The sequence below is a fragment of the Augochlora pura genome, chromosome 4 (assembly GCF_028453695.1).
Source record: "Augochlora pura isolate Apur16 chromosome 4, APUR_v2.2.1, whole genome shotgun sequence".
Lineage (NCBI taxonomy): Eukaryota > Metazoa > Arthropoda > Insecta > Hymenoptera > Halictidae > Augochlora > Augochlora pura.
In genome coordinates this window covers 2,605,025-2,632,859 of record NC_135775.1, presented here as the reverse complement: position 1 = coordinate 2,632,859, position 27,835 = coordinate 2,605,025, and the positions used below count along the sequence as shown (strand labels likewise).

At 51.3% G+C, this 27,835-nt stretch overlaps 2 protein-coding genes across 3 annotated transcripts in view; both read left to right on the top strand.

The window, feature by feature from the left end:
- Positions 1-27,835, top strand: part of LOC144468314 (cdc42 homolog) — a 155,290-nt gene that overhangs the window by 42,153 nt on the left and 85,302 nt on the right. The gene's annotated exons all lie outside the window — the stretch shown is intronic.
- LOC144469083 (uncharacterized) lies at positions 274-27,835 on the top strand. Of its 2 annotated transcripts, none has more exons than XM_078178989.1 (6): positions 274-1,869; positions 11,967-12,219; positions 15,563-15,836; positions 17,034-17,198; positions 26,989-27,065; positions 27,164-27,835. In XM_078178989.1, the coding sequence occupies exons 1-6, from the start codon at positions 1,251-1,253 to the stop codon at positions 27,768-27,770; spliced, it is 1,995 nt and encodes a 664-aa protein (XP_078035115.1). In that variant the 5' UTR covers positions 274-1,250; the 3' UTR covers positions 27,771-27,835. The 2 variants fall into 2 exon arrangements, with proteins under 2 accessions (XP_078035115.1, XP_078035114.1); XM_078178988.1 differs by having other exon boundaries at positions 27,152-27,835.

Sequence of the window (27,835 nt, the reverse complement as noted above, 5' to 3'; positions counted from 1 at the left end):
TGGTGCGCGCTCTGTCCCGGCTTCGGCTCCGGCTCCGGCATCGGGATCGGGATCGGCATCGGCATCGGGTGTTGGGTTTGGCGTCGGCGTCGACGTCCCGTAGCCCCGCGCGACCCTCGTTCCCGTCCTCTACGGCCACCGCCACCGCCACCGCGGTCGCCACGCCGCTCTGCCTCCGCTCGGCTCCGCGCCGCACCGCGCCGCGCCGCGTTCTCGCCGCGCACGGCGCGCCTCGTACCACGGATCCGGAGAGAAGAGAGAAGAGAGCCGCGAAGCGCCGGGGGTGGGGACCGAAACGAGGAGCCGACCGCCGGTGGCGCGGGTCAGTCTGTCGGGCAACCGGTCGCTCTCTCGTTTCTCGCTCTGTCCGCGCTCTCCGCTCGACTCGAGCGCTCTCCACGCACTCGGGACTCTCGAGGCTCCGGGACACACAGACGGGACATCGAACCGATATACCGGGCCGCCCGATATCCGCGGCCGCACCGTCATCGTACCGCCCGCGTTTTCTCCTCGACCCGTCCCACTCTCTCCCGGCGGTCTTCGCGCAACCGGAGGACCCCGAATGCCGTGAGATCCATCGGGGCGAGTCCGCGCCGCGTCGTTGACAGTGCCGTTCCGCGTTCCCGTAACGCGCGCGCGACACATCAGTGGATTTTTGTCGATAGGTGGGCGCGTGTGCATCTCCTCCTCGCGGTGTCTGCTCGTCCAAGTTGCTGCTGCGGTTCGCTTCGACCGTGCACACGTCGAGTTGAACGGGTACGTCGAGGTGTCGCCGCGATGCGCGCGCTACACCGCCGCGCACCTCGAGGCTCGACGTAACGGGACGCCTCGCGTCGCGACGAGCCGCGTTTCCGTTCGACGTGCGGGGCAACGTTCCTTCGACACTCACGCCGTAAACCATCCCCGGAGAAGCCTGGAGATAAAGCGGAACGAAGCACGCGCACACACGACGGTCCGACGCGACGACGACGACGACGGAGACAACGTGAGAAAGACGACGAAGATTTGGACGACAAGGACGCGGAGGACGGGAGACCGTGATCGTCCGGGAGGATGTCGAGGATTCCGGTCACGGGGATCGTAGATAGACCGAAAACAGTGACGGAAACCGATCGGAAGCCTCGTCGTCGCTCGTCGAACGGGAAGACTCGCCGACCGGAGCACCGATCGTCGCCATCCGCCGCCGTCAACGAACACAGTTGAGGGACCCGGTTAGGAGGGCCGTGTCAAGAGTGGTAGAGGGCGAGGTGATGTTGCTGGAGTCGCGAGGTCTCGCCGGTAGGAAGAGAAACGGATTGACGCTGTCTTCGTTCGGGGGTGGCGGCGGCAGCGGTGGCGGCGGCGGCGGTGGTGGCGGAGGTGGTGGAGGAGGCGGCGGCGGCGGCGGCGGTGGTGCCGGCAGCGAGGAGGACGACGAGGAATCTCGACATCTGTTTCTTGGACGAAAAATGCAGGCCGAGGGCACCGCCGCCACCGCGGTTTCCGCTGTATCCGCGGTATCCGCCGGCCGCGGCCTCTCGCCCGGCTGCACCCGCGACGACGCCGACGAAAGCTCCAGCCCGTCGCCGAACAGCAGCCTCTTGAACAATCTGAACAACAACTGCAACTCGAGCCGGCAGTCGGCCACCGACTTCAGCATCGCGGCCATCATGGCGAGGGACTCGAGGCAGCAGCAACAGCAACAGCTACAGCAACAGCAGTCGCAGGCCGCCTCGACGTCGCCGCCGATAACGCAGCAGCAGCAGCAGCAACAGCAGCAACAGCAGCAGCAACAGCCTCAACAAAGCCAGCTGCAGCAGCAGCAGCAGCCTCATCAGCATCGACAGTTACAGCAACAGGCCGTCGGCGGCGGCAAGCTGCATCAGCACGGTGAGTCTCGTTTTCCAACGCGACGTCGCGAGCTTCGTTTAGGCGACTCCGTACCAAATCAGCTAGGAAAAGCGTGTGCACTATCGGCGAGACGATACGGAGACCACCGAAACATCGATCGCGGCGAGAAACGTTAACGGTTGTCCGGCGCGGAGTGATACGATTCGGCAGATTACGGCCGCGTCTCGAATTACAAAAACAATGGACGACGGGCCGCGGGAGCGTGGCGCGACGGATAAGTCGTCGACGTTGACGTTGCCGTTGCCCCGCCGCTTGGCTCGTTACCGAGATAAACGTCGTCGTCGGCCCCGGCTTTTTTACTCCCTTTCCACGTCCGACCCGTCAAACGGGACCGTTTTTGTCCGGGCTCTCTCCCCCCCCGACGGTTTCGTCTCCTTCCTTCTTTCTTCCTTTCTTTCTTTCTTTCGTTTTTTTCGGAAGGCAAAAAAAGACATTTGCCCGAGATGATATTCTCCGTTGTCGACCGTTTCCCGATACTCTTTAATACCCGCGCGAGAGAACACGCTCGCTCGCGCACGCCGCCAAAACCCGTTTCCGTTTCCGTTTCGAAAGACGACCCGGTGGGACAGATTTTTCTTGTTTCGACGCTCGGATCGTTTTTCTACGGCGAGGGGGGGAAGACGGGGAGGTGGGAGGTAGGAGGGAACGAGGCTGACAAGGGGGCCTCTACTATCTCTCTCTCACCGTGGTTCCTTTTGTTAATGAATGATTTAACGGGCGAGGTTTTTTCCGAGGCTTGTAGTAGTCGGTCCCCGGCGCGCGATTTCGCCGGGCGTTAATTCCTCGGGGCGCGCGGGGGGGAGCGGCGGTCGTTTCGCGCGCGATCAGGTGAGGTGTCTCATCGGAATTCTGGAAACGACCGTGGCCGCTTCGCCTCAGCCAGACGTCCGTCCGGACCGGGGGCTCCCTCGACCCGGTCCTCGACTCCGACTCCGACTCCGACTCCGACTGGACTCGAGAGACTCGGGTGTTTGGTTTCATCATCGCGTATCTTGGACGCCCGCGGCGAATAATCGCCCACGAAGATTCTACCGCGGACGAAATTTACGGTTGGCCACGGTGCAATTCACCCACGGAAACGGACCGTCGTTCCCAAATAAACTTGGGTAAACGGCGCGATGAATCGACCAGCGGACTCTATCGTGTGTGCGTGCACGTGTGTGTTGGACACGCGCTCTTACTCCCCACCGACCTCTCCGCGGGGCCGCGGACCGGCCGCGGCCGAACCCCGCGGAACGGAGCGAAAGCCCGCGAGTGCCCACGGACGCCGAATTGTTGAATAAACGACGGATTTCACGGCGCTCGTTCGATCGTCGGCGAACTTCCGCGAACTATCGTCGTCCCTGCCTTCGGTGACCATCACCCCAATACTCGTCTTACCTAATTTACTTCTTCGTTCGCTTAACTATTTCTTCATCTATTTCATCATTTATTGACGTGTCTATTTACTTATCTGTTTATCTAATTTATTTATTAATAACGGGTTGACGTCCGATGCAACGCACAGTGAACGAAGACGTTCAACCACTTAGCTGCATCAATATATTTAGAAGAGAAATTTTGTTACGCGTTTTATACTGATCATACTGTGTATAGAGTCTTTTTGATAATTGTTCTAGAAATATCCTAAAGCGTGCGAAATTTATGACTATGTTATCATAAGTATTTTGACATAAATCGTAGGAGATTTCCTAGTATGCAGCTAACAGTTTAAAAGGACGTAGAACGTCCAAAATAATTAGATTCCATTTCTTCTATTATTATCAATCTATAATGAAATAAAAATTCTTTAAAATTCTCCACTTATGCAATATTGTTTTTACTTCTCATATTTCGAAGCATTTTTATAAAAATTTGCTGATAAAAAGGAATTTCCTACTTTTCCAAATGGGTGAAAAATCTTTTCCTCCGATCGCTCGGACTTTTGCCATCCCCGACGCTGTTTTCCACCTGGATCGTCGCGTCGTCGCGTCGATTCCACGGTAAAGAGACCCTCTGTCCGACGACCGAAGAAAATCGGAACCGCGGACGCGACCGAGGTCCGTCCAATCGTCGACGGAACGGCCGCTGGCCCGTCGCGAACGGTAGCTCGTTTTCACGGTTCGGCCACCGGGGACGAAAAAAAGAAAAAAAGAAAAAAACTGTCACGCCGTCGTATAGGGTTTCGTCGGGAGTGTCAACCGTAATAAATAGCCAATGACTTAGTTAAGCGAGGAACTACGGACACGGCGCGTCGACCGTGCCCAGAAGTTACGACCGGTTGGAATCGGCCCGGGATCGATTAACTCGTCGGAGCCAGATGGAGGAGGCCGACCTACGGGGAACGCCTCGAAATAACCGGAAACCGTAACGACCCTTATCGTCTCGCCTTCGCCTCGGTCCCCGTTGATCGTTCAATCGGCTCGCGATTTATTTCACGGTAACCGCGGCGAACCGACCGAGCTCGTCTTCGTCGCTCGCGACTTTTCCATTCGCGGATTTTTAATCGCGGACTTAAAAACGCGAGTTTCCAATGGCGGACAATGGCGGATAAAGTAGCGAGTTTTCTCTCGTCGATTTCCACTCGCAGTGGAGATAAGAGTCTCGGCGGATCCACGCGAGCGATCGGAGCGTCGAAAAGAGGATCGTCGAGCCGATCGAGCCGATCGTCGACCCACATAGAAATTCGTGGGCGCTCACCTGGCCGCTGGACCAGTTCGCGACTTTCGTCGTCGCGTCCGAGATTCGAGCGCGTTCTCTCCGTCGCCGGTAAACGCGCGTCTCCCCGCTTCGAACGATTCTCGAAAGCATTCGCTATTATCCCGAGATTTCTCGCCGCGATAACCGATAACCGATAAACCGATGGACGGAGACAAATCGTTGCCGGGAACGTTGACAATTTTATCGTTGACGGATAATGCCGCGGTGTCGGACGCCGGTGTCCGCCGCTTTCCCGGAAGTCTCGGGGAACGCGAGCTGAGCGCGTGGCGAGGGCCGGATTTTCCTCGAGGCGGCATCGCCGCGCGCGAGAGTCGGCGCGTACACCGACCGCGGAACGAGGCGATATGGTTCGCTCGCTCGCATCGCCCGGGAATTATCGCATCGTGCGCCGTTAGCCGAGTAAAACCGATCGGGGGACCGTCAAACGCGCGGATGGCTCTTGCCGGCGAACGACAGAAAAATTATGCGGATCGCGGGGACGTCGGTTTCCGGTGCGCGGACGCGTCGATGGCTCTCGCCGCGCCGATACGGTCGCGTTGAATTTTACTGCGCGCGGTGCTCGAGTTTTCTTCGTTTTCGCCGTCTTTGAGGAATCTGGCGAAAGAGCGCAGAGAGAGAGAGAGAGAGAGAGAGACTTGTCTTTTCGACAGATTGACACTGTGCCATCCGCATCGCGAATTTCACGAAGTTGAAAATTATGTCTTCTACTTCACCGGCGTCAGAGATAACAACTTCTGTCATATCTTCAGATTTGCTTATTATTATTTGTGACATATTTTTGATATCAGCGTGCTCTGCGCGGAAGAGGAGTGATATAAAGTAAACGGCGTAAACGTTATCTTAGAAAAATTGATTTTACAAAAATATCATTGTATATTTCAAGGAATCTCTCTGAGAAATCTTTAAAATCCTCGTGGTATAATTATCATGAAAACATTGTCGTCAATTTTGCAAATATATGCTTCAGAGAAGTGGATTTTCATTCAAATTCACTGATCAAGATGCGAGTTTAAAAAGACGCGATCTGTGATACATAAATGGGTTGTTGACGCCAATGCATTCAGTCCACGAGTGCATAGACGCTATCAATTATTATTCCGCCCATTTATTTTATATCTGTCTATCAAAAATATCGATGATGTATCTATCGAAATTATTCTTTTATTGTTTTACCGCGACGTCTTTACCATGAGTTCGCTATCGTTCGCTATTATTCACTACCGTTTTCTATTATTTACTATCGTTCACTATTATTCACTATCGTTTGCTATTATTTACCATGCTTCACTATTATTTACAATCGTTCCCTATTGCTCGCTATCATTCATTATTATTTGCTATCGTTTGCTATTATTTATTATCGTTCACTATTATCCACTATCCTTTACTATTATTTACAATCGTTCCCTATTATTCACTATCGTTTGCTATTATTTAATATCGTTCCCTATTACTCACTATCATTCATTATCATTCGCTATCACTCACTATAACTCACAATCATGCATTCGCATACCATGTTTCTCTATTTCTTTTGTTTCACCCTTCCAACATGCATTCGTTCATAGACGAAACAAAATCAAAAGAAAATCAGCCGATAGATTACCTATTCCGTCCTGGCATCGATCGCGTGATTATTAATGCGACGAACGTATGCTTCTCTATCGATCCTCCCAATACGTCGCTGCACACGATAAAAGAATCTTTTAGGAGAAAGATAACCTAAACTCGTCCTATCAATTACCAATCTCTTTCTAAATCTTAACATGTTATTTATAGGAAAATCAGCGAGAATAAAATCTTCTTTCCAAAAATATATCTAACGATTGCAAAAGGAGTATACATATCGCGAGAATTTTTAAGACATAGTACAGTTAAATATCTAACCATTGTAAAACGAGTATATCACGAGAATTTTTATGATATAAAATAATTATGCTCCAGTTGTTCGAAATTAAAAATAATTTAATCTCTCAAACAGCTATTTATGCTTCTCTCGCGCACACCGCGTTAACGCCGTGTACAAGATATATCCCACGCGCATTGTAAAACAGCCCGAAGTGTTTAGGCTTTTCCTTCCTTCTTTTTTCATTCTCTTTGTTCTTGTATTCCATCTACCCTCGCGTGACTGCCACCGCATCATTACTCCCTTCCCCCCTCTCTCTTATTGTGACAAAGGGATTCGTCCGCTTGATAAATTAAGTGATTACTATTATTAGCTCGTTTAAATAAAATAAAATAAAATAAAATAAAATAAATACGTAAAAATGACGCGAGTTTCCGAATTAAAACCGAAACGAAGAATTGGGACGACGTCGGCGATGTAACGCTGCTAGGCAGCGTGTTTTGTGTTTCAGGGAATTTCGAGAGAGAGAAAGAGAGAGACGGAGGATAAAAACGTGTGTGTCGCGTCCGTATCGATAACAATCGAGAGCACTTCGCAGATAAGAAGCGCGTCTGCGTGGGAGTCGCGATTCTCGCGCGATCCGCAAAAAAACAGGTCTCGTCACGGCCAGATTAATTCGCGGTTTCGGTAACAAACAAGGTGCCTCTTTTAATTAGCTGTCGACAGGCTGATCGATCGTCCGCGCCGTCCACTCGTTCACGATCAGATAACGAAGAGGCGCGATTCGCGGTTTCGTCGAGTCGCGCGCGAGCTCCGCGACGATTTTCCCCGCGTTTCCGGCGTTCGGACTAGTAGGAACGGCCCGTTCCTGCTCGTGTTTCAGAGAGCGGCAGCATGCAGAAGCGGCGGCGGCCGTTTCCCGCTCGTACACGCGGCGCGCGTAACTCGCGTTCCGGATCGTAAACTTGTCGCCGTGCTTCGGCCGCGGGAACACCGCGGCCGGAAATCAAAGGCGGCCCGAGCCGGCAGCGCCGCGCGAGAAATTCGGTATTCGATGGCCGCGGCTACGTAGCGGAACACGGCGGATTCGGAAGCCTCGCGGCGCAGCAGCATATTAGACCGGAGCAGACGGTCTCTCGTAGATCGTGGGGGTGGGGGGAACTTCGAATCTGTCCCGGTCCTCGTGTCTTTGATCCGTCGGCGTCGGCGCAGGGTGCAGCAGCACGTTGCCGCGTTGCACTCGCAACCGTAACTCACTTGACGAGGTCGGTCGTAAAGTAGCTCGGAAAGTCGGGCCTCGGCCCCCTCCCCTCCCCCGACACAGAGAGACACAGGCAGGCCACGGGGATCGTTCCGGCGGCGGCGACGACTCGTCATGCGTTTCGTCAGTCGTTTAACACCGCCGTTCGCCGTGTCGAATAAAAATACGCGGCACCGCTAGACCACACATCGCGCGGCTAGGCCCTCTCGCCGTCCAATTAGCGTTCGCGCGGCCGCTGCGCGAAAACTCGTGGAAACGCGATCGAACCGCGCGCACCATCGGCCGGGACTGATCGGCGAGCCGGGCCTAAACAGCCCGGCTGAACGCCACTCTCGGGTCTATCTTATCTACCGGCCGTTCTCTTTCTTCGTCCGCTTCGCCCTTTCGCTCCCGTTCGCGCGCGCGCGCGCTTTCGCCACGCAACGGGCAGAACCCCTTTCCATCCCCGGGGCCCTAAGGCGAGCCGAGCAGAATCGTCTTAACGAGCGAAAGTAATTTTTAAGCGTGCCGCGAACGAAATCGCGTTAAGCGGGAATACGTTTCAGGGCGCCGCGGAGGTATCGAGGCTGCGAATCTCCGAGGCGCTCGCCGCCATTGCCGCTCGCCGCCGCTGGAACGCTCCCCGGTCTTTATTATTAATTTATTCGCGATCGTTTCGAGTTATCGAGCCGTGGCACACCTGCCGGGGACCGTGCTATACGCGGGCTAATCGCGCGGGTCCTCCGAAGAAATCGGCTCCCGGGTTCTTCGCCGGCAATTAGCCGGGTGAAACTCGCTCCAATTTGCGCGCCGCTCCTATATCCGTCGGCCATCGACGGGGCTCGCCGAACCGGAGAATCGCGGTAACGTCGCGCGAGCGAGCGAGCGAGAGGATTCGTCGCGAGTACACGCTTAAAGGCGAGGTCTTGTGCGACGAAAACGTGAAATCCAAATATTTATTCGCTGATCGATCGATCCATTGATCGATCAACGTATTTGTTGATTCATTTGTTCATTGATTTATTGATTTATTGATTGATTGATTTGTTGATTCGTTTATTTATAGATTTTTATCTATGAATGAAAATAACTCGAGCAATGATCGAGAAATGTTTTGTATAGAAATTAAATGGTTTTGGGAGCGATTCGTTGTTTTGCAAGTAGACGGATAAAGGGTACGGAGGTCGATTTTATTTTTTTTTATAAATCTAGATGTATAAATTTAAATACGTTCGTTCAGTCCATAATTTCAAATAAAAAATATTAGACCGGTCAGAAAATTATTAATTTACGAGATACCTGAGCGCAAATACTGCAAAGTGATAGTCGTGTAAATATTCACTGCTTTAATATTTGACGATTAATGTTGTGGCCGACCCGGCGATAATTATTCTTAAATATGGACCGAGCTGACAAGTGTATTGAAAATTTGCATTTACATACGCGAAAAAACAAAGATGTCCTTTATTTATCCTTTTGCGTGTCCGCTTGCAGAGAAATGAATTATGTCATCTCGCAGCACCCTCGAAACCATTTAATTTCAATGGGGGAACATTCTCGATGCAGCGTGAAATTAATGCGTTATTATCGTTTATAAATCTTTTCTCTTTTATCTTATTTTCAAACTCTTTTTTAGCATTCGGATGTTTTGTTTCGCATTCGACGGAGACGATTTTTATTTTGCACAAACCTCGGCGATCCAACGATGTCATTTTGAACAGAGAATGAAAATCGTTTCGCGAGACTCTGTTATTTCGTTAGACGAAAAGAATTAGTCGATATTCGTAACGGCGACGAGACGGCGAAACTAAAAGGAACGGCCTGGGCCCTAAGTGGATAATTATATAATTATTGTTTGGAAGCGGCGCGCTACCGTTGCCACTATTATATCCTCGCCTTGGTCCGCCGCGTTCGTCCCGCCGTCCCGAGGAGGGGAGGGGGGACGCGGAGGATCGCCGAGGAGCTCGGAAGCAAACGATCCTTGAAAATCGCGAGGCATCGATTAATTATGCGAACGCCGCTGATTGCAATCTGCCGCGGTAGAGGGTTCGCGTCGACGCGACGACGCGCGTTCTAATGCGATTGGATGGACAAAAATCCCAGAACTGAGATCTAAAATTCGTAGCTTATTATAACCGAAAATGCTAACAAAGTAGTGGTTATTTCAACACTGGCCAGAATTTTTAATAAATTTTTTAGGTTGCTAAAACGATGCTACAAAATCTCAGCTCTCAGTGCAGCTTTCTAAACATCTCTGACATTCCTCGAACGTTTATTGAATTGATTTGGTTTTTACAAATCGTATTTTTCTTTTTATTAATTTTATTTAGTATTTATATTTATATTAGTTATTGTTCGATTCTCGCGACTTAAGTAGTTTGATTACGCGACAGATACGATCGAACATCGTTGCTCGTTGCACCGTACAGACGATCGCCGTTTCCACGAATCAATTCGACGGGAGGCTGTCCACGCGCCGGAAAACGTGTCTCAAACCCGACCGAACGATTCCGATTGGTCCGAAACGGAGAACCGTTCGTCTAGCCGGCGAGGCACCAACGAATCCGGAAACAGCTGTCCTCTCTGTGTCCGGCACACCGCTCGCCTTCGCGATTACGTTTACGCAAGCCTTCGTCTCGCGATCCGCCGGCAATTAACGGGCGGAATCGGCCACATTGTCCTCGCGTATCGTCCGATCGGTTCGTCCGATCGCTTATCCCCGAGCCTCGTCCGTCCCGTCGCTTGTCCCGGTCGTGTCGCGTCGCGCGGGACATTAGCGACGAATTACCACATGCGATAACAGCAATTTTCTTCGACGGTGCTAGTTTCACTCGTAAAACATCCCCGGAGATTCTCGCGGCCGGGCCGGGCCTGTATTTACGCGGCGTTTACCGCTTCCAGCTGGAAACCTTTCAATAGACCGAGATATCTGCGAGATTAACCGCACGCAACGCGAAACGTTTCCTCTCGTCCCGATAACCGCGCGACAATTAATTACCGGCGAGGCGAGCCTGGTCCACGACCGACTAAACTCGACCCCGATCGTTCCCCGATGACGCGAACACGTCTTTTAAGAGAGGAAGAATTTCTCCAGATTTTCTAGCGATTGTCTAATCATTCTATTAACCCTTTAAACTTCGTTTCACGCTCTGTTGATTAGCATTTATTTGTCTTTAATATTTTCCTTGACAGGGCCAAGTAATTTTTGTTTCTTATATTGTCTTTATTTAATTCAGCTTCTACACTTTGATAATAGAAGAATTTATCTCGATTCAAAAGAAATTAATAATATTTATTAGATCTTGCTTGGAATTTTTATCACGAGTCTGACTCGTTGTTATAGCGCAATTTATTAACGCGATTCTGAAATCTATGTATCGTACTATTATTCGCATGACAGAACACTGTGCGATGCAATGAAATGAATAAATTAAACAAACAAAAATGGTACGCGCAAGGAGAATAATTCGAATAATTATTGAGAAGGAGCCTCGGACTTGTTTGCGAGCGAAATATCGGATATTTGGCAAGAAAGTACGATATTGTAATTTTCCCCGATTTACGAGCACCCGAGAATGCTCCGAAGCGCAACATTCTAGTTTCCCGAGCGGATTTGTATTTTTGAGCTCGTTCGCTCCGTATCCTCATAAATTGACGCGCCTACTTGCTTGCCTACGCAATGAGTTGCATTTGGCGGGATATACAGAGTGTCCCGTATTTTTCCGCACAAAGAAAGAGCTTAATACTAAAAATAATACTTATAACTAAAAATAAGGCTAAAATGTCGCTTTTGTTCGCAAAAATTTGACAACGACGAGTTATTAAATTTATTGTTGATCCAAGTTGATAGTCTGATCTCTTCGCAGGCGATATTCAGCGATAAAGTATTTTTCTGTTCATAGTAATATAGTCATATGTATATTCTAAGTCGCCAAAGCTATTCATTTACCATTCTCTATTTTTCTCTATTTTTAAATAGAATTAAGACTTATTTACGAATATAAAATTGATTTTCCTTTCTTCTTCTCAATTTTGCATATTATGTGCTACTGTACGTCCAACGATAATTAATTCTCACCAGCACGACATCTATAAACTCGACACGACCGCGAAGGGTTAACGCTAGCTTTCGGTTCTTTTATCCTGGTTTCGATGCTATCGTCGAAGCGAATAAAACTAAGCGAATGAAACTAAGTGAATGAAACTAATTAAATGAAACTATCTAAACGAAACTAAATGAGACCAAGTAAAACGAGGAACTAAAAGCGTGTTTGTTTCCGCGTTTTGCAGAGAGGGAACCGAGCGTGTCCGGCGTCGTTCGTGGCGCGCCGCCGATCCAGGAGACGATGGTCGCCGACGACGACCTGGAGACCGACGACACCGGGAGCACGAGCGGCAAAGCCGCGTCCCCGGTGAACCCGCTCCTGCAGGAGCGGTCCAACTGCGAGGAGCTCAGGCACGTCGTCTGTCACCTGGAGACGAAAGATCTGTGGGACAAATTCAACGAGCTGGGCACCGAGATGATCATCACGAAGACCGGCAGGTAAGAAGACGGAGGAGCCGCGTTTGCTGGAGACGGCGCGTCGCGTTTCGCAACCCGGCCACGAATTCAATATTCGGTTTCGAAATGTCCGCACGCGAGCGAGAAATTATCGGGGGCCGCGAGAATTAAAAGAGCGGACGGAGAAGCTCGCGGCGGTGACGGACGACCGGTTAGATTGCTTGTATCGGGACGCGGTCGATTAGTCGGATCGCTTTGCCAGCGGAAACCGAAGAGAGGCGACCCGAGAGAGAGAGAGAGAGAGAGAACGATCCCCTTCTACACGGTCCTCGCGGGAACACGCGAGAGGATCCCGAGCGCAGAAAAAAATCTGCCGCCGTGCCTCGATTTTCCGACCGGTCACGCCTTCGGAAAGCGCCTTTTAACTAGAGCCGTTCGCCGACATTTTTCTCGCCTTGAACATGATCTTCTGGCCGCAGATACCCTGTGATTGCTCTTCGCAATTTGCCCCGTGATTCCTACGTTTATTTCTTTCCGACGCGGTGATTATTTAATATAGCATTAATAGCTTTATATATAGATAATCATTTTCTATATAGACAACATTTTTATATATAAATAATAGTTCCATACAGACACCCAATCATTTTCTACAAAATCGTACAAAATAACCATCTTGGGTCTACATCACCTTTAGTTCACGTGTCGATATATAGCAACATTTCACCGAATAATTTTAGTCTTTTTCAATGAAATAACTTGTAAAAATATCGAAGACGATTGGCAGTAGCATTAACTTGAGATATCAAAGTAATTGCAAGTTGTCTAAGATTCGGCTAATAAAGGGTTAAAGATAGAGACCGATCGGAACATTAAAAGTCGAACAGATTTATTATTGAAGCTGCTGCATTTGAAATCATTGTTAATTCAACGCCAAACGTCTTTATTAATGCGATCTCTGCGAAGATACTATGCTGTTATTTAGGTATCTATTTAGACTGCACCTAAAATTGATAGCTGTGCAGACTGCAGTGAGATATCTATTTACTTAGTTATTTGTTTATTTAGTAGCAGTGGGGTGAACGCCCTTTTAATTTCTCTGTAAAGATTCGACAGTCAAGGGTTGATATAACGGTGCATGGAGTAATATAATACAATACACTAAATGTAATGTATTATTTGGTTTGAACACTGCTTTTGGACTTAGTAAGCACATCTGAACGTCTTAAAGACGTCCATAAAACGTCTTTAAGACATAAAAATGTCTCGAAGACCTTTAAAAGACGTACTGATTTGTAACATAGTCTTAGAGACAACTTCCTGCTATCTGACTCTGCACCATGCTGTTAAAAATTTGTCACAACCCCTATTATCCCATAAAACGCCTCTGACTTGTCCAGATGCTAAACGAAAAAGAAAAGGACGAAAATAGAGAAAATCTGACAACTAGCAGGATGGAGACGTCGGCCGTGCGGCCGTCGAAATGTAGGCGGAAAACGTTCGGCGGAGTTGGAACTCGCCACACCGCGGAGATAATTATCGCGTGTCTAGGCGGCGGTCGAACGTCGAGAGGCCCGGCGGTTAAATTAGAGGCGTATCGAGGAGAGGGATGGCGGCTGTTAGTTCCCCGGGGGTGGAAATGGGAAGTGGGTAAAGCGGAAAGCGGTGGTGGGACCCGGCGGACGCGCGCCTAATTGGCCGCCTCGGCTCTCGCGACGGCGGCGTCGGCGTCGGCGGCACGGAGCGGCTTCGAAGCGTGTGTGTGCGCGCGCGGGCGAAGCGGAGGGCAGCATCATCTCCGGGTGTAAGCGCGGTGCCTCGGCAGGCTCCCCGAAGGGGATCTCCGCTGCTCGACTGCACGCTTAGTCGCGCGTTAGTAATTAGATCTGCGTCGTGACGCGGTGCTCGTCGCTCCCTTCGGCCGTCAACTTAGCGCGGCTCGTTTCTTCGATCCTACGGCGAGAGTACCCTTCGCCACCACCCTCGCCTCGCGGCGGCGCCCCTCCCCGTCCCCCCGCCCGCCGTTTTCTCCCTTCTTCGCTGTTATTTGCAGAGAGAGCCCCGAAGGGCAGAGCCCGGAGACCACCCCCTTCGGTTCGCGGCCCTCTTCTTTCCTTCGTCGCATCCCCATCCGCGAGCCCCATCCCCGTCTTCGTCGCGGTCTCGGCCACCGGGTCCCTTTCTCTCTCTCTCTCTCTCTCTCTCTCTCTTACCCTCGGTCGTCGTCGCGCGCGGGATGCGCGCGGGCCGTGGGCGTGAACGTGTACCACGAAGGCGGGAATTCGCGAAGCTTTCCGAGCGGCGCCTTAACGAGACCGCGTCGACGACGAAAAGAATCCCGGTTTCCGCGCGGCGTAGGCATCCGCGGAGAAAGAAGCACGGCCGGCCGTTCCACGGCCGTGCCATCGTCCTGTGGCCTCTCCTCCGGGGAGGGAGTCCTGCCGTAGGGGGAGGGAGGGAGGGAGGGGCGCCGAGGGTGGATCGAAGGGGGCCACCTTTTTCCCGCGAGCCGAGTTCAATTCATTAACAAAGGACGGCTTGATAAATAAAAGCATTACTCACACTCGTGGCGCTGGCGGGATGAATGCATACCGAGTCGACAAGGACCGAGGAGAAGACGTAGATAAGATCGGCGGGTGTCCCCGCGTTTTAGTGGTCGAGCAGCGGGGGGCCCGACACGGTATTAATGTTTGGCCTCCGAGGCAAAACATTCGCGCCAGCCTGATCCTACGGCCGGCCTAACCCTCCTCCTCCTCCTCCTCCTCCTCCTCCTCCCTGCCCCACTGCGCCACTGCGCCACCGACACCGCTCTCGCCGTCACCACGTTAACCCTAAAATTGGCACGATCCGCTTTCGACCGTGTATATACTGCGAACGGGCCTCTCCTCTGCCACGGGACTGCTCGTCCGACGCACGGCCACCGCGAGACTGCTCTCGCCCAATCAAACGCGTCTCGTGCGCGATCTCGCTGGGGATGCGAGACGGGCCCGAAAATATCGGGTGCTCCTACGTCGTTTCCTCTAGATTGAGTCTAAATTCTTGCAGCAAAATTTCGCTCGTCTTGTGTTTTTGTTCTTTGTCTTGCAATCTTTATCGTATTATCTGTTTTATAATAATGATAATCGTTTATTGGGTACGTGGAAAAATATTTATGTCTGAAGACAGAGATCTTAAAAAGACTTCTAGAATTAATAAAAAAAGGGTACTCCGCGTAGGACAACTTTCTTTAGTTCAATATTAAGAATAATCATTTATATATAATTTACAAAAATCTGTAACTGGGACAACTGAAAAATGGGGCACCATAGCGCACCCTCAGTGTTCGCGATACGTAAGTCTCGATGATGCCGGATCGTGCTCAATCGCGGTGCTTTTTTTTTCGCAGGCGAATGTTCCCGACTTGCCGAGTGTCGTTCAACGGGCTGAAGGCGGACAGTCGGTACGCGGTCCTGATGGACATCGTCCCGGTGGACAACAAACGGTATCGGTACGCTTATCACAGGAGTTCCTGGCTGGTGGCCGGGAAAGCCGATCCCCCGGCACCTGCGCGCCTCTACGTCCACCCGGATTCGCCTTTTACGGGCGAGCAGCTACGAAAGCAGGTCGTCTCCTTCGAGAAAGTCAAGCTGACCAACAATGACATGGACAGGCACGGCCACGTGAGTATCTTTCGCCCTGGCTTCGCCTCCGATCGGGCCTCCGCGCGTCGCGACACTCTCGCGACCGGTTCGGAGCAGCGGCGTCGATTTTCGATTCGTTTCAACCGCTGATCGCGAACGCCTAGCCTCTTTTATGCGGTGACCACTGTGGCTTTCACGGCTCGGCGTCCAGCGATTCTGCTATTTCGTATATAGATGATCGTGGCATTTTAGAATACAATGTTTTGTACCTGTTCTAATTCCAAAGCGTAAGCATAATTAAGTTTGATACAGCTATATAAGACTGTAATAAGTATAACTATTTATTTTACTTAAACTATATTACTATATCGAATTCTGATAATGGAACCATGCTCTAGAATCTTCAAATAAAATCCCCAAATTCTTTGCTCTCGATAGTATTATTAGTTTTTAATTGACAACTGTTCCAAAGCTGAAAATAAAAAATGCAACAGCGGAGGGTCGAACTTTAGGCATTATGAAAATCGTTTGAAAACTAAACTGGGTCCGAGTGACCCAGTAAGCTATACGTGGTCCGCAGAGGAAGCATGACAGCGGAGGGTTAATCTCGCGGACTAAAATACCGCAGTGTAGCGTACACCCACAGTAATAGGTACACTTACCGTATTTTCCCAACGTTTCGCGAGCGTGTAGCAACTTGAGAGCATCGTCGGTGGTTCGAAGGAGGCAGCAGCTTTTCCGCGTCACTCCTTGCCTTTCTATCCGTGTCCGTGCTGCCGCGTTCGGCATCTTCTCTTTGCGACTCTCCTTGGACACGCGCTCTGTTCGGTCCACGGTGTGCCAGAGCAACGGTGGCAGAGCGGCAACGCCACGAGCAACGGCAGCGGCAGCAGCAGCAGCAGCAGCAGGGTCCTTAATTCATCGGATGACTGACGTAAATAGGAGCTCCTCCGATCGGGTCAGCGGTTCTTCGCGAGGCTCATTTGGTATTCAGAGTGTTGCGCGCTGCCAGACGAAGCCAAAGCGATTCTTTCGGACGGTTATGCGAGGAACGCGCGAGATCAACCGGGTGTACCTAATTCGTGGTCTTTCGTTTCGTGCCGTGGAGAGAGTCGGTTTTGGTCCAGACGCGCCCCTCCCGTTCATCCCGTCGAATTATTTATAAAGAAGAAAAGCCAGCGGGTAGAGAGAGAGAGATTACCGTGATCTAATAAATTCGGAATTGCTGATTCGCAGTTGGTGCTGAACTCGATGCACAAATACCAGCCGAGGATCCACCTGGTGAAGCGGCCGGACTCGGGCACGGCCAAGCCGATCACCGACCTCGAGAAGGAGCCTCACAAGACCTTCATATTCCCGGAGGCCATATTCACCGCTGTCACCGCCTATCAGAATCAACTCGTAAGTGTTCCGCTTCGTCTCTCTGCGGCCGCTCTTTCCTTTTCTTCCGGCGGTTTTTTCGCGCGCTCGCATCTCCCTCTCTCTTTCTCTATCTCATCTAGACAGTTTCGGCATGTCCCACCCTTACACGTGACCGGGACCCGCTGTGGATCACAGTGGTCGTCCGTCGCGGTCGGCTGCTCGACCGCCGGAATTCCGGCTCCAACGATCGCCTCCTTTGCCGAGGATCGAACGCTCCGGTCCTCCTCGGCGCGCGGCTCGCGCGCGCCGTTTGGTAATTCTGGTCGCGACGATTTAGTAACCGAGTCGTGGATTTAGCCTCGCGACGATTCCTCTTGCGCCCGTTCTACTTTGGATTCCCGGTTAGGCGCGCGAGAACGACGAGCATTATCGTATTTTACGATAGTCGTTTAGGAGCGCGCGCCTCATGTGTGGTCCGGCTCGCGTGCGGTTCGCTCGCATTCCAAGAGCGTCGCGGTGCCTCGGCGTCTGCGATCTCTTCGACGGCCGCGCGTTCCTCTTCTGCTCTGTTCTGCTCGTGCTCTGGAGCGCGCGCCGCCGGCGGGGACGCGACAATGCGACGGGAGGAGAAAAATCCGCTCGGTCGCCGTGGAACCCACTCCGCACCGATGAGAAGAAAACGGAGCCGATCGAGCGAGCCTTAAAGCGTTAACGGGTGGTCCGGTTAGCCACCCTCGTCGGCCGCGACAACTGCGAGAGCGCGAGGCGGCCGTTGATGACGATGATGAGGTGCGAAGAGATGCCTTGGCAATTATCTCGGCGCGGTCGGCTCCCTCTCTGTCTCTTCCTAAATCTTCCCGCTGTTGCCATCTAGTTTTTCGTGCGCCGTTCCTTCCTTCCTTCAACTTCCTTCCTTTCCACCGTCTCCTCCCCCCTCTCTCTATCTTTCTCTGTTGTCGCCTCTCCGTCTCTTTATCTCCATCCTTCTCCCTTCCGTCGCCTCTCTATTTTCCTCTCTTCTTCTCACTGTCTACTTTTCTCCCTCTATTTCTCTTTCTCTCTCTCTCTCTCTTCCTTTCTTTCTCGTGGTGCTCGCCTCTTTGTTTCTCGGGCCAGATGAAATCGTCGAGGATGGTTTCGCGAGAAGCGTAGTCGCGATCCCGTTCGATCGACCGTCTCGAAACCGATTGGTCTCGGCTCGCTCGTCGCCCGCCGTTCGTCGTTATCGTGTTCGGGGATGTCGTCGTCCCTTCTCAGTCATCGTCCCGGTCGTTGTCGTCGTTGACGAGGCGAGCCCGCTCGTTTAGCAGCGACCGGGCTTTTTTCCGAGTCGCGCGCGAGCTACTGCGTATCGTTGCGGACGGTTTTTGTCTTCGTCTTGTCCCGAGCCTCCCTGCCGACTTCTCCCGTAACGACCTCTAAGCCATCTCGATTCGTCTTTCTCGGTCTCGCTCTCGCTCTCTCGCCCCGCGCCTCATAATTCATATCCTAACTGCCGCCGTCCTTCTTTCCTGCTCGCTCGGTCGCCCGGTCTCTCGGTCTCTCGGTCGCCGCCGTCGCAGCTCCTCCATCCGTTCTACCAAGCGCTTATCGGCCGGCGACGCGTCGCCTCTTCTAGCGGCTCTACGCTTCCAAGATTCTTCTCTTTCAAGATTCTTCTCCAAGAATGATCCTTCTCTTTCGAGATTCTTCCCCAAGAATGATCCTTCTCTTCGGAGATTCTTCACGTCAATGATTCTTCACATCGAAGACTCTTCCTTTCCAAACGTCCTCTTCCAGATCCATCACTAGCTCCTCCTCTAGGTTATTTTCCAAACTCTCCTTCGCGTCCTCTTCCAAATCCTTTTCCAAGTTCTCTGCTAGATCGCCTTCCAAGTTCTTCTCCAGATTCTTTACCAGATCCTCTTTCTCCAAATCCTCCGCCATCCGAGCGTGCAGCTTCTCCGCAAATCACATCATTCTGCAAGAGATCGAGACATTTTAGACATGCTGTACCTCTTCGGAGACGCGTCGATCTTCGCGTGTTGCTTTACGTATAGCGCCTAATACTCGATATAATTGTCGGAAACTGTAAAACATAGCACGATCTTCGAAGAATTCGTAAACTTCTGTTTTACGGCGTATTTAACTCTTTGCACTCTGAGGCAGCAGCAAAAATTCGTTTACCTCGTCTAGGGATAATTTAGCTTATAATTTGAAAGATTGTTATACGTATAACTGTTACATTAGTCACGAGACTCAATTCTGCATGCATGAAATAAGGCAAGTCATGTAAAATGCAAATACTCCGAGTCGGGGAACTATTTTCGAGTTAGATTTAAAACGACTTCGACTGCAAACGGTTAATAAACTTACAACTAATAAAATTTGTAATTATAAATGTTGATATTATAATATCGCAAGTAATAATGTCATAAGTTTATCATGTTACGTTTCATTCGACGAAGACAAATCGGTAATTATTCGAGACCGGTGGCACGACACGGAAGCAAAATTTTATCAGGGAATATTGAATTTAACATTAATTTTCAACGTCGCAAATTGCCGGAGTTATATGCTCTATAATTCTCCCTCATTTTAGAACGTCCCGTGTATAATTCCACGATCTCATCCCTCTATCTCGTCCCTGTGAGAAGTTTCGACGATTTCGCGTTCGGTCACTTGTTTCCCACTGCGGCGACGGTTGCACAGGAAGGGATCGGGAAAGGTGGGCTCGCGGTAATAACCTGCGTACGGAAGAAATCGCTGGAGGGTATGCGACTCGTGTGCAACAACAATAACGTGGACACATCCAGGAACATATGCGTGACAAAAGAGGCCCGACGGCGATTGTATTCCGCTCTTCGCGTGATCGGACGCGGCCCGGGCGCCTACGTTTCGAAGGTCCGCGATTACGGTGTCGCGGAAAAGGCTTATCTGGGCCCCGGTCCTCCGATCCGAGGGAGCCAGATAACGGCAACCCCTCGAAACGGAGAGATTCGAGGGACGAAAAAAAAAGCGATCGACTCTCGATTACGCGGCGAACATTGTTTCGACGGAGAGGCAGAGAGCCGGCCGTGCGCCGGCGCTCGTTGGCGCAGAAGGGACGTTTGGAAGGGTGCCAACGGGCTTCGAAAGGGATTCGTAAATTCCGGTCGACGGTCGTCGAACGACGAGCGATAAACGTCACGGGAACACCTCCTTCGCATGGTGATCGTTAAGAGCGGTTAAAGTTTCGCCGGTTTGTTTGGTTGGCTGGCGTGCCCGCGCTCTGAACAAGACGGATCGAATCGCGAGCCGCGAAAGGTCAGTGAGGGAACTGACGCGAGATCCAACGAAAGTTATCGCGTGGGATTGAGTGTTCGCGATCGAGCGACGTTGTATCAGCTTATTTAGGTTAAAGCGACGCTAGCGTCACATCGACGGGCGTTGGTTGATTCTATTTGTATCGCTGGTGGAAAGAAAGGACGATTTGCCCTTGTTTTATTTATGATTTTCCTCGAAGAACTAAATTCCATATTATAGTCCTAAATAATGTTAAGAAATTATTAATACATCTTAAATTATTGGTGTATATATCATGGAATTAAGTACATACTTACAACTTGTCGAATAAGCTGCATAGACCTCACGTCCTTATTATGTCATCATTCGTCTCCAAAGGGTTGAAGATATTTGGATTTGTCCTCTCTTGATTCGCCAGTCGAACTGTAAACGGATAACAATTTTACTACAATATAAATAGCGCATTCTGAAGTGTATTAAATATACATTGCAAGTCTGAGAGCCGAGACAAAGCGAATTTAACATTAAAAAACGAAGTTGACGTTTAAATAAGTCAAAAAAGTTCTTCGATTTTGAAACGTCCGCGTCATTTCGCCCCACCGCGGTTTCGCGTCAGAGAGATCGCCGCCGCGGCGAAACAAAGAACAAAGAACGAGGGACGAGGAGGAAAGAAGAAGGAAAAAAACAATGAACAGCCAGGTGTCGTCTCGACTCGGTCTCGGGACGGACGCGTTTAGAGCGGAACCCGGGAGTAATTGCCGCGTAATCGTAATCGCGATCATCGCGCCGGAAAATTTCCCGCGGCAATAAATCGCGGGTCGTTATCTTTCTACATAGTATGCGGCCGTATAGCCGGGCTAATTAGCTGCTCGCTGCCGAAACGGGAGCAACTGTCTGCTAAGTCGTTTCACGTTTCGTAAATCCCGGGGAAAAGCCGCGCCGATGACGGGAACCAAAACGGCGCGACGCTCCGGGGATCGGAGACGGCGTTGAACGCGGGACGCGGATGAAAATCCGCGAAAGCGGTGGACAGGTATCGCGAGTAGGCGTCGCGGCACGAAGGAACATGAACGGCGGCGGCGGCGGTTGCAGCGGGAGCAGAAGCGGGAGCCGTTGCAGAAGCAGGCGGCGGAAGAGGGAGACGGCGGTGGAGTAAGAGGAGTCGATAGGTTTAGTTGGCTGCGGGCGACGGCGTCGGCGCGCACGAACGAAAGAAAACATAAATAATCGCGTTCGAATGAGACAGGAGCGGTCGAAGGGGGGCGAGCGCACGAGAGAGAAGAAGCCCTTCGCCCGTGAAGTACTGCGGAATCCGTTTATTATGATCACTTTAGGACTTACGATTTTTCAGGAGAATAACCGGCTGACAACGTTCTGCGGATGATGCTACGTTCTCGTTTTGTTAGGGACGATATTTATTGCAAATAATTGCGACGCTTGTGGCAAATTATTTGACGACCTTTGTTGGTAATTATCGTGGCGTTTCTTGTAAGTAATCCGTAACGTTTGTTACAAATAAGTGTAACATCGATGTACAGTTTACGTCGCACAAATTATCTGCCATAAGTCGAGTAGCATCCTCGTCGCGTTGCTAATATTTACAAGTCTATGAACAGTGATGTATACTTTAAAATACTTGAAAAATAGTGTAACTTGTTGTTAAGAAGTAAACTAAAATATTTGAATAGTTTTTTAGACAACAGAAAGCTTATTAAACTTGTTAAGCATTATCAAAGTTACATCGAGACTATATTTGCTTGCATTTAATATCTCCTGAATAGAATCCTACGATTTTCTCACCATCGATACCGACGACGTTGGATTACAATAAACGGATTATTTTTTCCACCGCAATTTTACAATAAATGAAGCCACTTTATGTTCGCGGACTATATATAACTACACTCTTGCAACACACACGTGTTTAGACCGTGGCTGCACGAGCAGGAGGAACGACATTGATACATTAGGTTCCGCGCGGGTCTCGGTATCGCCTCGTCTGTTGTTTCGCCTAATTACAACTAGATGATGCGATTAGTATACAGGATATTGCATCTCGAAAACCGTTCATAACACTGAAAAATGTTCGATGTTAGCAAGACTTTTCTATGTCAATGCGTAAAGAAGATACGAAGGATGATTACATTTTCGTTTTTTAGCGAAATCGCGCATTTTTTGTTGCAACAGTCGATGCTGCACTTAATTTTCTAGGTAACGGTATCCAACCATTTACTGCGAATGGTTATTGGCCTAGAAGAAAACTGAATTTCAGTATTAAGAAATAGCTAATACGCGATACATTGAAGATATAATAATTTAATGGATCTTCGTAAACAGACGATTGTTTATACAGGTTAAAGTTTGCTGCAAAACTTGAAATATCTTCTAAACGAATAGCCATTCAGCATAAGTGGCACAGTACTTTCTCGTAGAAACTATGTAGCTGCATCGATTGGCGCAACAAAAACTATGCGATTCCACCTAGAAAAGTACAGTTCGTCTAAAAATATCATACTGATATCAGATCACGTCGCAGAAAGCTATACATTTCTTTGGAATATTTCGCCGCATAATCAACAATTTACAAAACGTTCTATTGAGTCACCCTGTATTTATAAACTATCTATATTTTAACATTTCTCGCGCGGAGCGTTTTGCGACCGACTGATTACGCTAACACAATCCGATCATGCGATCGTAACAGCCGGAGACCGCCGTATCCGCGCGCCAGTAACAAGCAGAAGCGAGCCGATCCGGGGGCGGGAGCCGCGCGAATCCGCGAAGATCGAACGCGTATCGCCGATGAGACCGCGAGAAATGGCGCGGCGAGAGAGGGAAATGGAAGCAAACCGAGGCAGCGTGACAGAGGCAGCAGGAACGGAGTAGCGGCAGCGGTAGCGGCGGCAAGGCAGCGCAAAGGGCACTAAATTGTGGCGCGAGCGAACCGAGCGTGGCCAGCCACGGGACCCCTTCCCCGATCTGCACGCGCGTCTCTATTAAATCTATTATTAGCAGCGAGCCGGGTGCGAAAGCATCCCTTTCAATTACCTACAGTTTCATTTTGCTCGCCGAGCTTCTGCGGAGAAATCAACGGTCTCTTTCTCCCTCTCTCTCTTTCTTTCTATCTCGCCGGCAAATCCTTCTTTTCTTGCGAAATCTCGGAAAGATCAGCGCCGATCGAAACCAGGAAATAGGACGTCGTAATGGGACTGAAACGCGAGTCGCAACGTGAACAAGTCCCAGCGAAAATCCTGCGGTCCGTGGAACTAACTTGTCGAACGCGGGAACCCTGTCAAACGTGTTCGCATACCTTCTCTCAATTTTTCTTGAATTAATACTAAGGTCGCTAATTTGCTCGCTTACGATTATTCAGATTTTAATAACACATTTTACAGAGTTATTCATTCAATGTACAGGGCGTCTCGTTTAATCGAGTACAGTGAAATATCTCAGAATTGGTTGGAGCTACGAGAATATATTATAATAAAATATATTAACAAATTTTTTTCTAATCATATAATAATGTAGGCCTCGTACAATAATGTTTGTGGTCAACTTGATTTTTTAAGATATATATTTTCTATCACGCTTGTACTCGGTTAGACGAAGCATCCGCACGTTGCTACAGCAGAAAAAATAACGCACTGTTAAAATAAATGTCTCGTCGTTGGTTCGATAAACTAATGGAAAACGGTCGATTTTACAGCTTCGTAAATCCAGCGTCGAATGAATTCTTCGATGCTGAGTATTTCAACGGAATCTGTCTGTATTTATGCGAAAGAACTGAACTAGAGATGTTGCAACAACACGACTGACTCACGCGAGGTAATACCTCCTCGGACTAACTATAACAAACGCTTTGCCGTACGTACAATTTGATTCATTATTCACGGGCGTAAAGAAAAAAAAAAACCCTTCGGCTAACAATATACGAGTGGGTGAGAATGATAGTGAGTCACATTTTCATCGCTGCGAGAAACAATGAGCAGCATTGTTTAGCAACGTGTGTATTGTTTGATCATCAAGTTTATTGTTCAGACTGTTTACAGTTCTGCCAATCTGTAACTTTATCATTTGTTTCGCTAGTCTTCTGAACACTCCGGCATGTTCAGATTATATTTTGAGATGTCAGACATTTTTGAAAATGGGACTTACGCTATTACATAGAAAGGTTAACACGATTAATCTAAAACTATCACAGTCAAATGACCGGTCCCTCATTTTACAATTATCCCACGATCAACGACTGCTGCAGTGTCGCGCACATCGCCAGTTAGTCCGCAGATTAGTTCGCGTCTCGTTAAAACGTTTAACCGCGAACTCATCCGGAGGGCGGGACAGAGACTGGTGTCAGAGACAGCAGCGTAAAAGCCGTCGGTTTCTCGCGGCGGCTTCCGGGGGCTCGGTTTCCTCTCTCGCGATCGGCAGCGATTGTTCCGGGTGTCGCGCGACGCCTAGGAGGGTAACGAACTCCGTCGCGGAGGCACGACAAAAATCTCGGACATTTTTTTTGTCGACGCGACGCGGCTCGGTATCCCGTAGGATATACAGAGTAAAATATCTGGCGGCTCGCGCGGTCAGCGGCTGGAACGATTTATTCGTTGCCGACGATGGTTTGGCATCGACCGAGAGGAAGAGAGCCGGGCACAGCCCGCGAGCAAATTTATCACGGCGAGCAACACCCTGCGCGTCCACCGCGGACGCTGTAAATCGGTCTGGGAAGTGGTCCAACCGTTTGGTCGAGCCGTGTCAACGAAATCGTATAACTTCTTCGCGGCTAGCCAGAGAGAAAGAGAGAGAGAGAGAGAGAGAGAGGGAGAGAGCGAGAGAGAGAGAACTCTGCGACAGTCTCGACGAGTCCCTATTTTCCCGAGCAGTTTTTCCGCGAGCGAGGCACCGCCGTGCGGCCTCGTCTCCACCGCGGAGGTGCTAGGTGCCCGCGAACCGAGGCGCATCGACGCGTCGCGGGGCCCTAAATTAATCGACGCTCGTCGCTCGGCCCTCGACGATTGATACGTAACGCGGCCGGGACACGGTGGCGAGAAAAGCGACGAGCGAAGACGAACCGAGCAGCCGTCGCCTCCGAACAAAACGAGCAGCACGATATCAAAGAGGCGAGCCTCGCGGCCAGAGTTGCGACCGCGGGTCGATTTCAAAGACGCGGCGCGACGCGCTCGGCTGCGATATTACCGCTCGCTCGGTAGCGGGGAGAGCCGTCGTAAAACGAGCAAGCGAACCGGCCGAACGAGGCAAGACGGGACGCGGCGGGGGAGGAGAGCGAGAGAGAGAGAGAGGGAGAGAGAGAGGAGGCCGCGCGAGGAGGCCGAGAGGAGAAACGCGGAGAGAACCGAGAGAGGAACGAGCAGTCAAGCCGGAAGACGGCGAAGGGAGGCAGGGCGGAGGGAAATAGTAGCGCCTCGCGCCTCTCGTCGCTCCGGTGGTCGTCGCGCAACCGAACCGAATGGAACGGAACAGAACGGAACGGGACGGATCGTCGTGGAAGTAGCTAGACGACGGGAAGGACGCGACGGACGAGGAGGACGAGGACATAGCTAACGGCGGAGGTGGGCCAGATGTTTGGCTAATGATGTCAGCGGAATCGTAACTAAAACCGAGGCAGCTCCAGGCTTAGCGCGGCTTAGCCTCGGCTTTGAAGGAAAGAGTCTTATTACCAGGCTGCACGTGCTGCTCGTGAGCGCGAAACCGTAGGGTAATTGGACCACCCACTTGACACCGACTCTGTCGTCCCTCTTTCTTCCGCCCCCTACTCCTTCCCTCTTCTTCTCTGACCTCTCCATTCCGGCTTTCCGGAGGAGAGCAGAGCGCGGCTCCTTTTACCGAGCAAATAAACTTCTGGCTCGCGGCCTGAGACGGTCGACCTTCCGGAAAACATCGGACCTCAGTGTAGCGAGCGTCTCGCGAACGCCGCGGCGGGATCGGCGAATTTACCTCGGAATCCGGAAGCCGTGCCGAAAAAGGAATGATCCGACGCAACCCCCTAAGAGGATCCTTCACGGAAGCACGGGCGGAGGACCTTGACACTCGACGGCTAATTGGGGCCGCCGGTCTGATCGGGGCCACCTGTGCATCCGTCGTGTCTCGTCGCGTCCCGTCGCTTCCCGTCGACCGGCCGTCGTGGGTGGGCCCCGGCGGGGTAACGCGAAACGACCGACTTAGGCTGGATTTCCGCGAGGCTACGGGGCGCGCCGTCGGTTTCGAGAGCTTGCGATCGGAACAAGCGATTCCGATGGCTCGTAAACGAGGTATCGCGCCCTTCCATGTTCGCCCGGCGGCACCGCTTCTCCCTCGGGCTTCCCCACCGACCCGGGACAGGACGAATCGTTTTCCCGCCTTCTTCTAATTTTACGAGCCGTTGACTCCCGATCGATGGAACGAACCGTTTCGAAACGGCCGCTCGTTTCCCGACAGGCGTCGTTACCGTTCCGGTGACGTAATGTCGCGTCGCATGGCCCCGGTGTCCCGGCTCACCCCGCCTGGCCGATAACGAGATCAAGCGGATGATATTTGGCCACGAATCCGAGCCCCTGTTCTCTTTCTGTTCCAGATCACGAAGCTCAAGATCGACAGCAACCCGTTCGCGAAGGGTTTCCGCGACTCGTCGAGGCTCACCGATTTCGAGAGGTAAATCTTGGGAGTAGTCGGCTAACGAGAACGGTCGCGACGCGTGTGGCGCACCAGATCGGGGGAAAAAATGCATAATCGGGCAGCTTCCCTTTCAGGGAGACGATGGAGTCGATGCTGGCGGAACAGCAGTCGCTGAGGTTTCCCCATCGACTTCCGTTCGAGATGGACCAGTTGCAGACGGGCGCGGTGAACAATCTCAGCCTGGAGGAGAAGGCGTTGTGGGCGGCCAGGTCGCAGATGCTACTGCGAGCGGCGGCGGCCGTAGCCGTCAGCCCGTACGCCCAGCTCGTCGGCCCGGCGCTGGTTTATCCGGGAGCGTCGCCCGCGGGGACCAGCCACCAGCAGCAGCACCAGCAGCAACAGCAACAGCAACAGCAGCAACTGGGACACCTGTGGTGGGCCTCCTCGATAGGGCCGACTCTGTTCGCGGCGGCTCACCAGCAGCAACAGCAGCAGCAACAGCAACAGCAGCAGCTGGCTGGCTCGAGTACGCAAAACCCCGGCCAGAGCCCGGCCGCGCCGCGACCGCTCTACCCTTCCGCCCTCGCCTTGGCGCATCACAGATTCTCACCTTATCACACGACTCCCGTAGCCCCGAAGTCCTCGACGCCGCAAGGCTCTTCTCTGTCGCCCGCGAGAAGGACCACTCCCTCGCCGACCGACAGCCTCGGCAGAGACGCGCAGGACCTCTCGCCCTCGTAGTCGTTGCCGTCTGTTCTCGCGCTCGATCCTCGACCGTCGCACACTGGTCTCGCCAACGAGCCTCC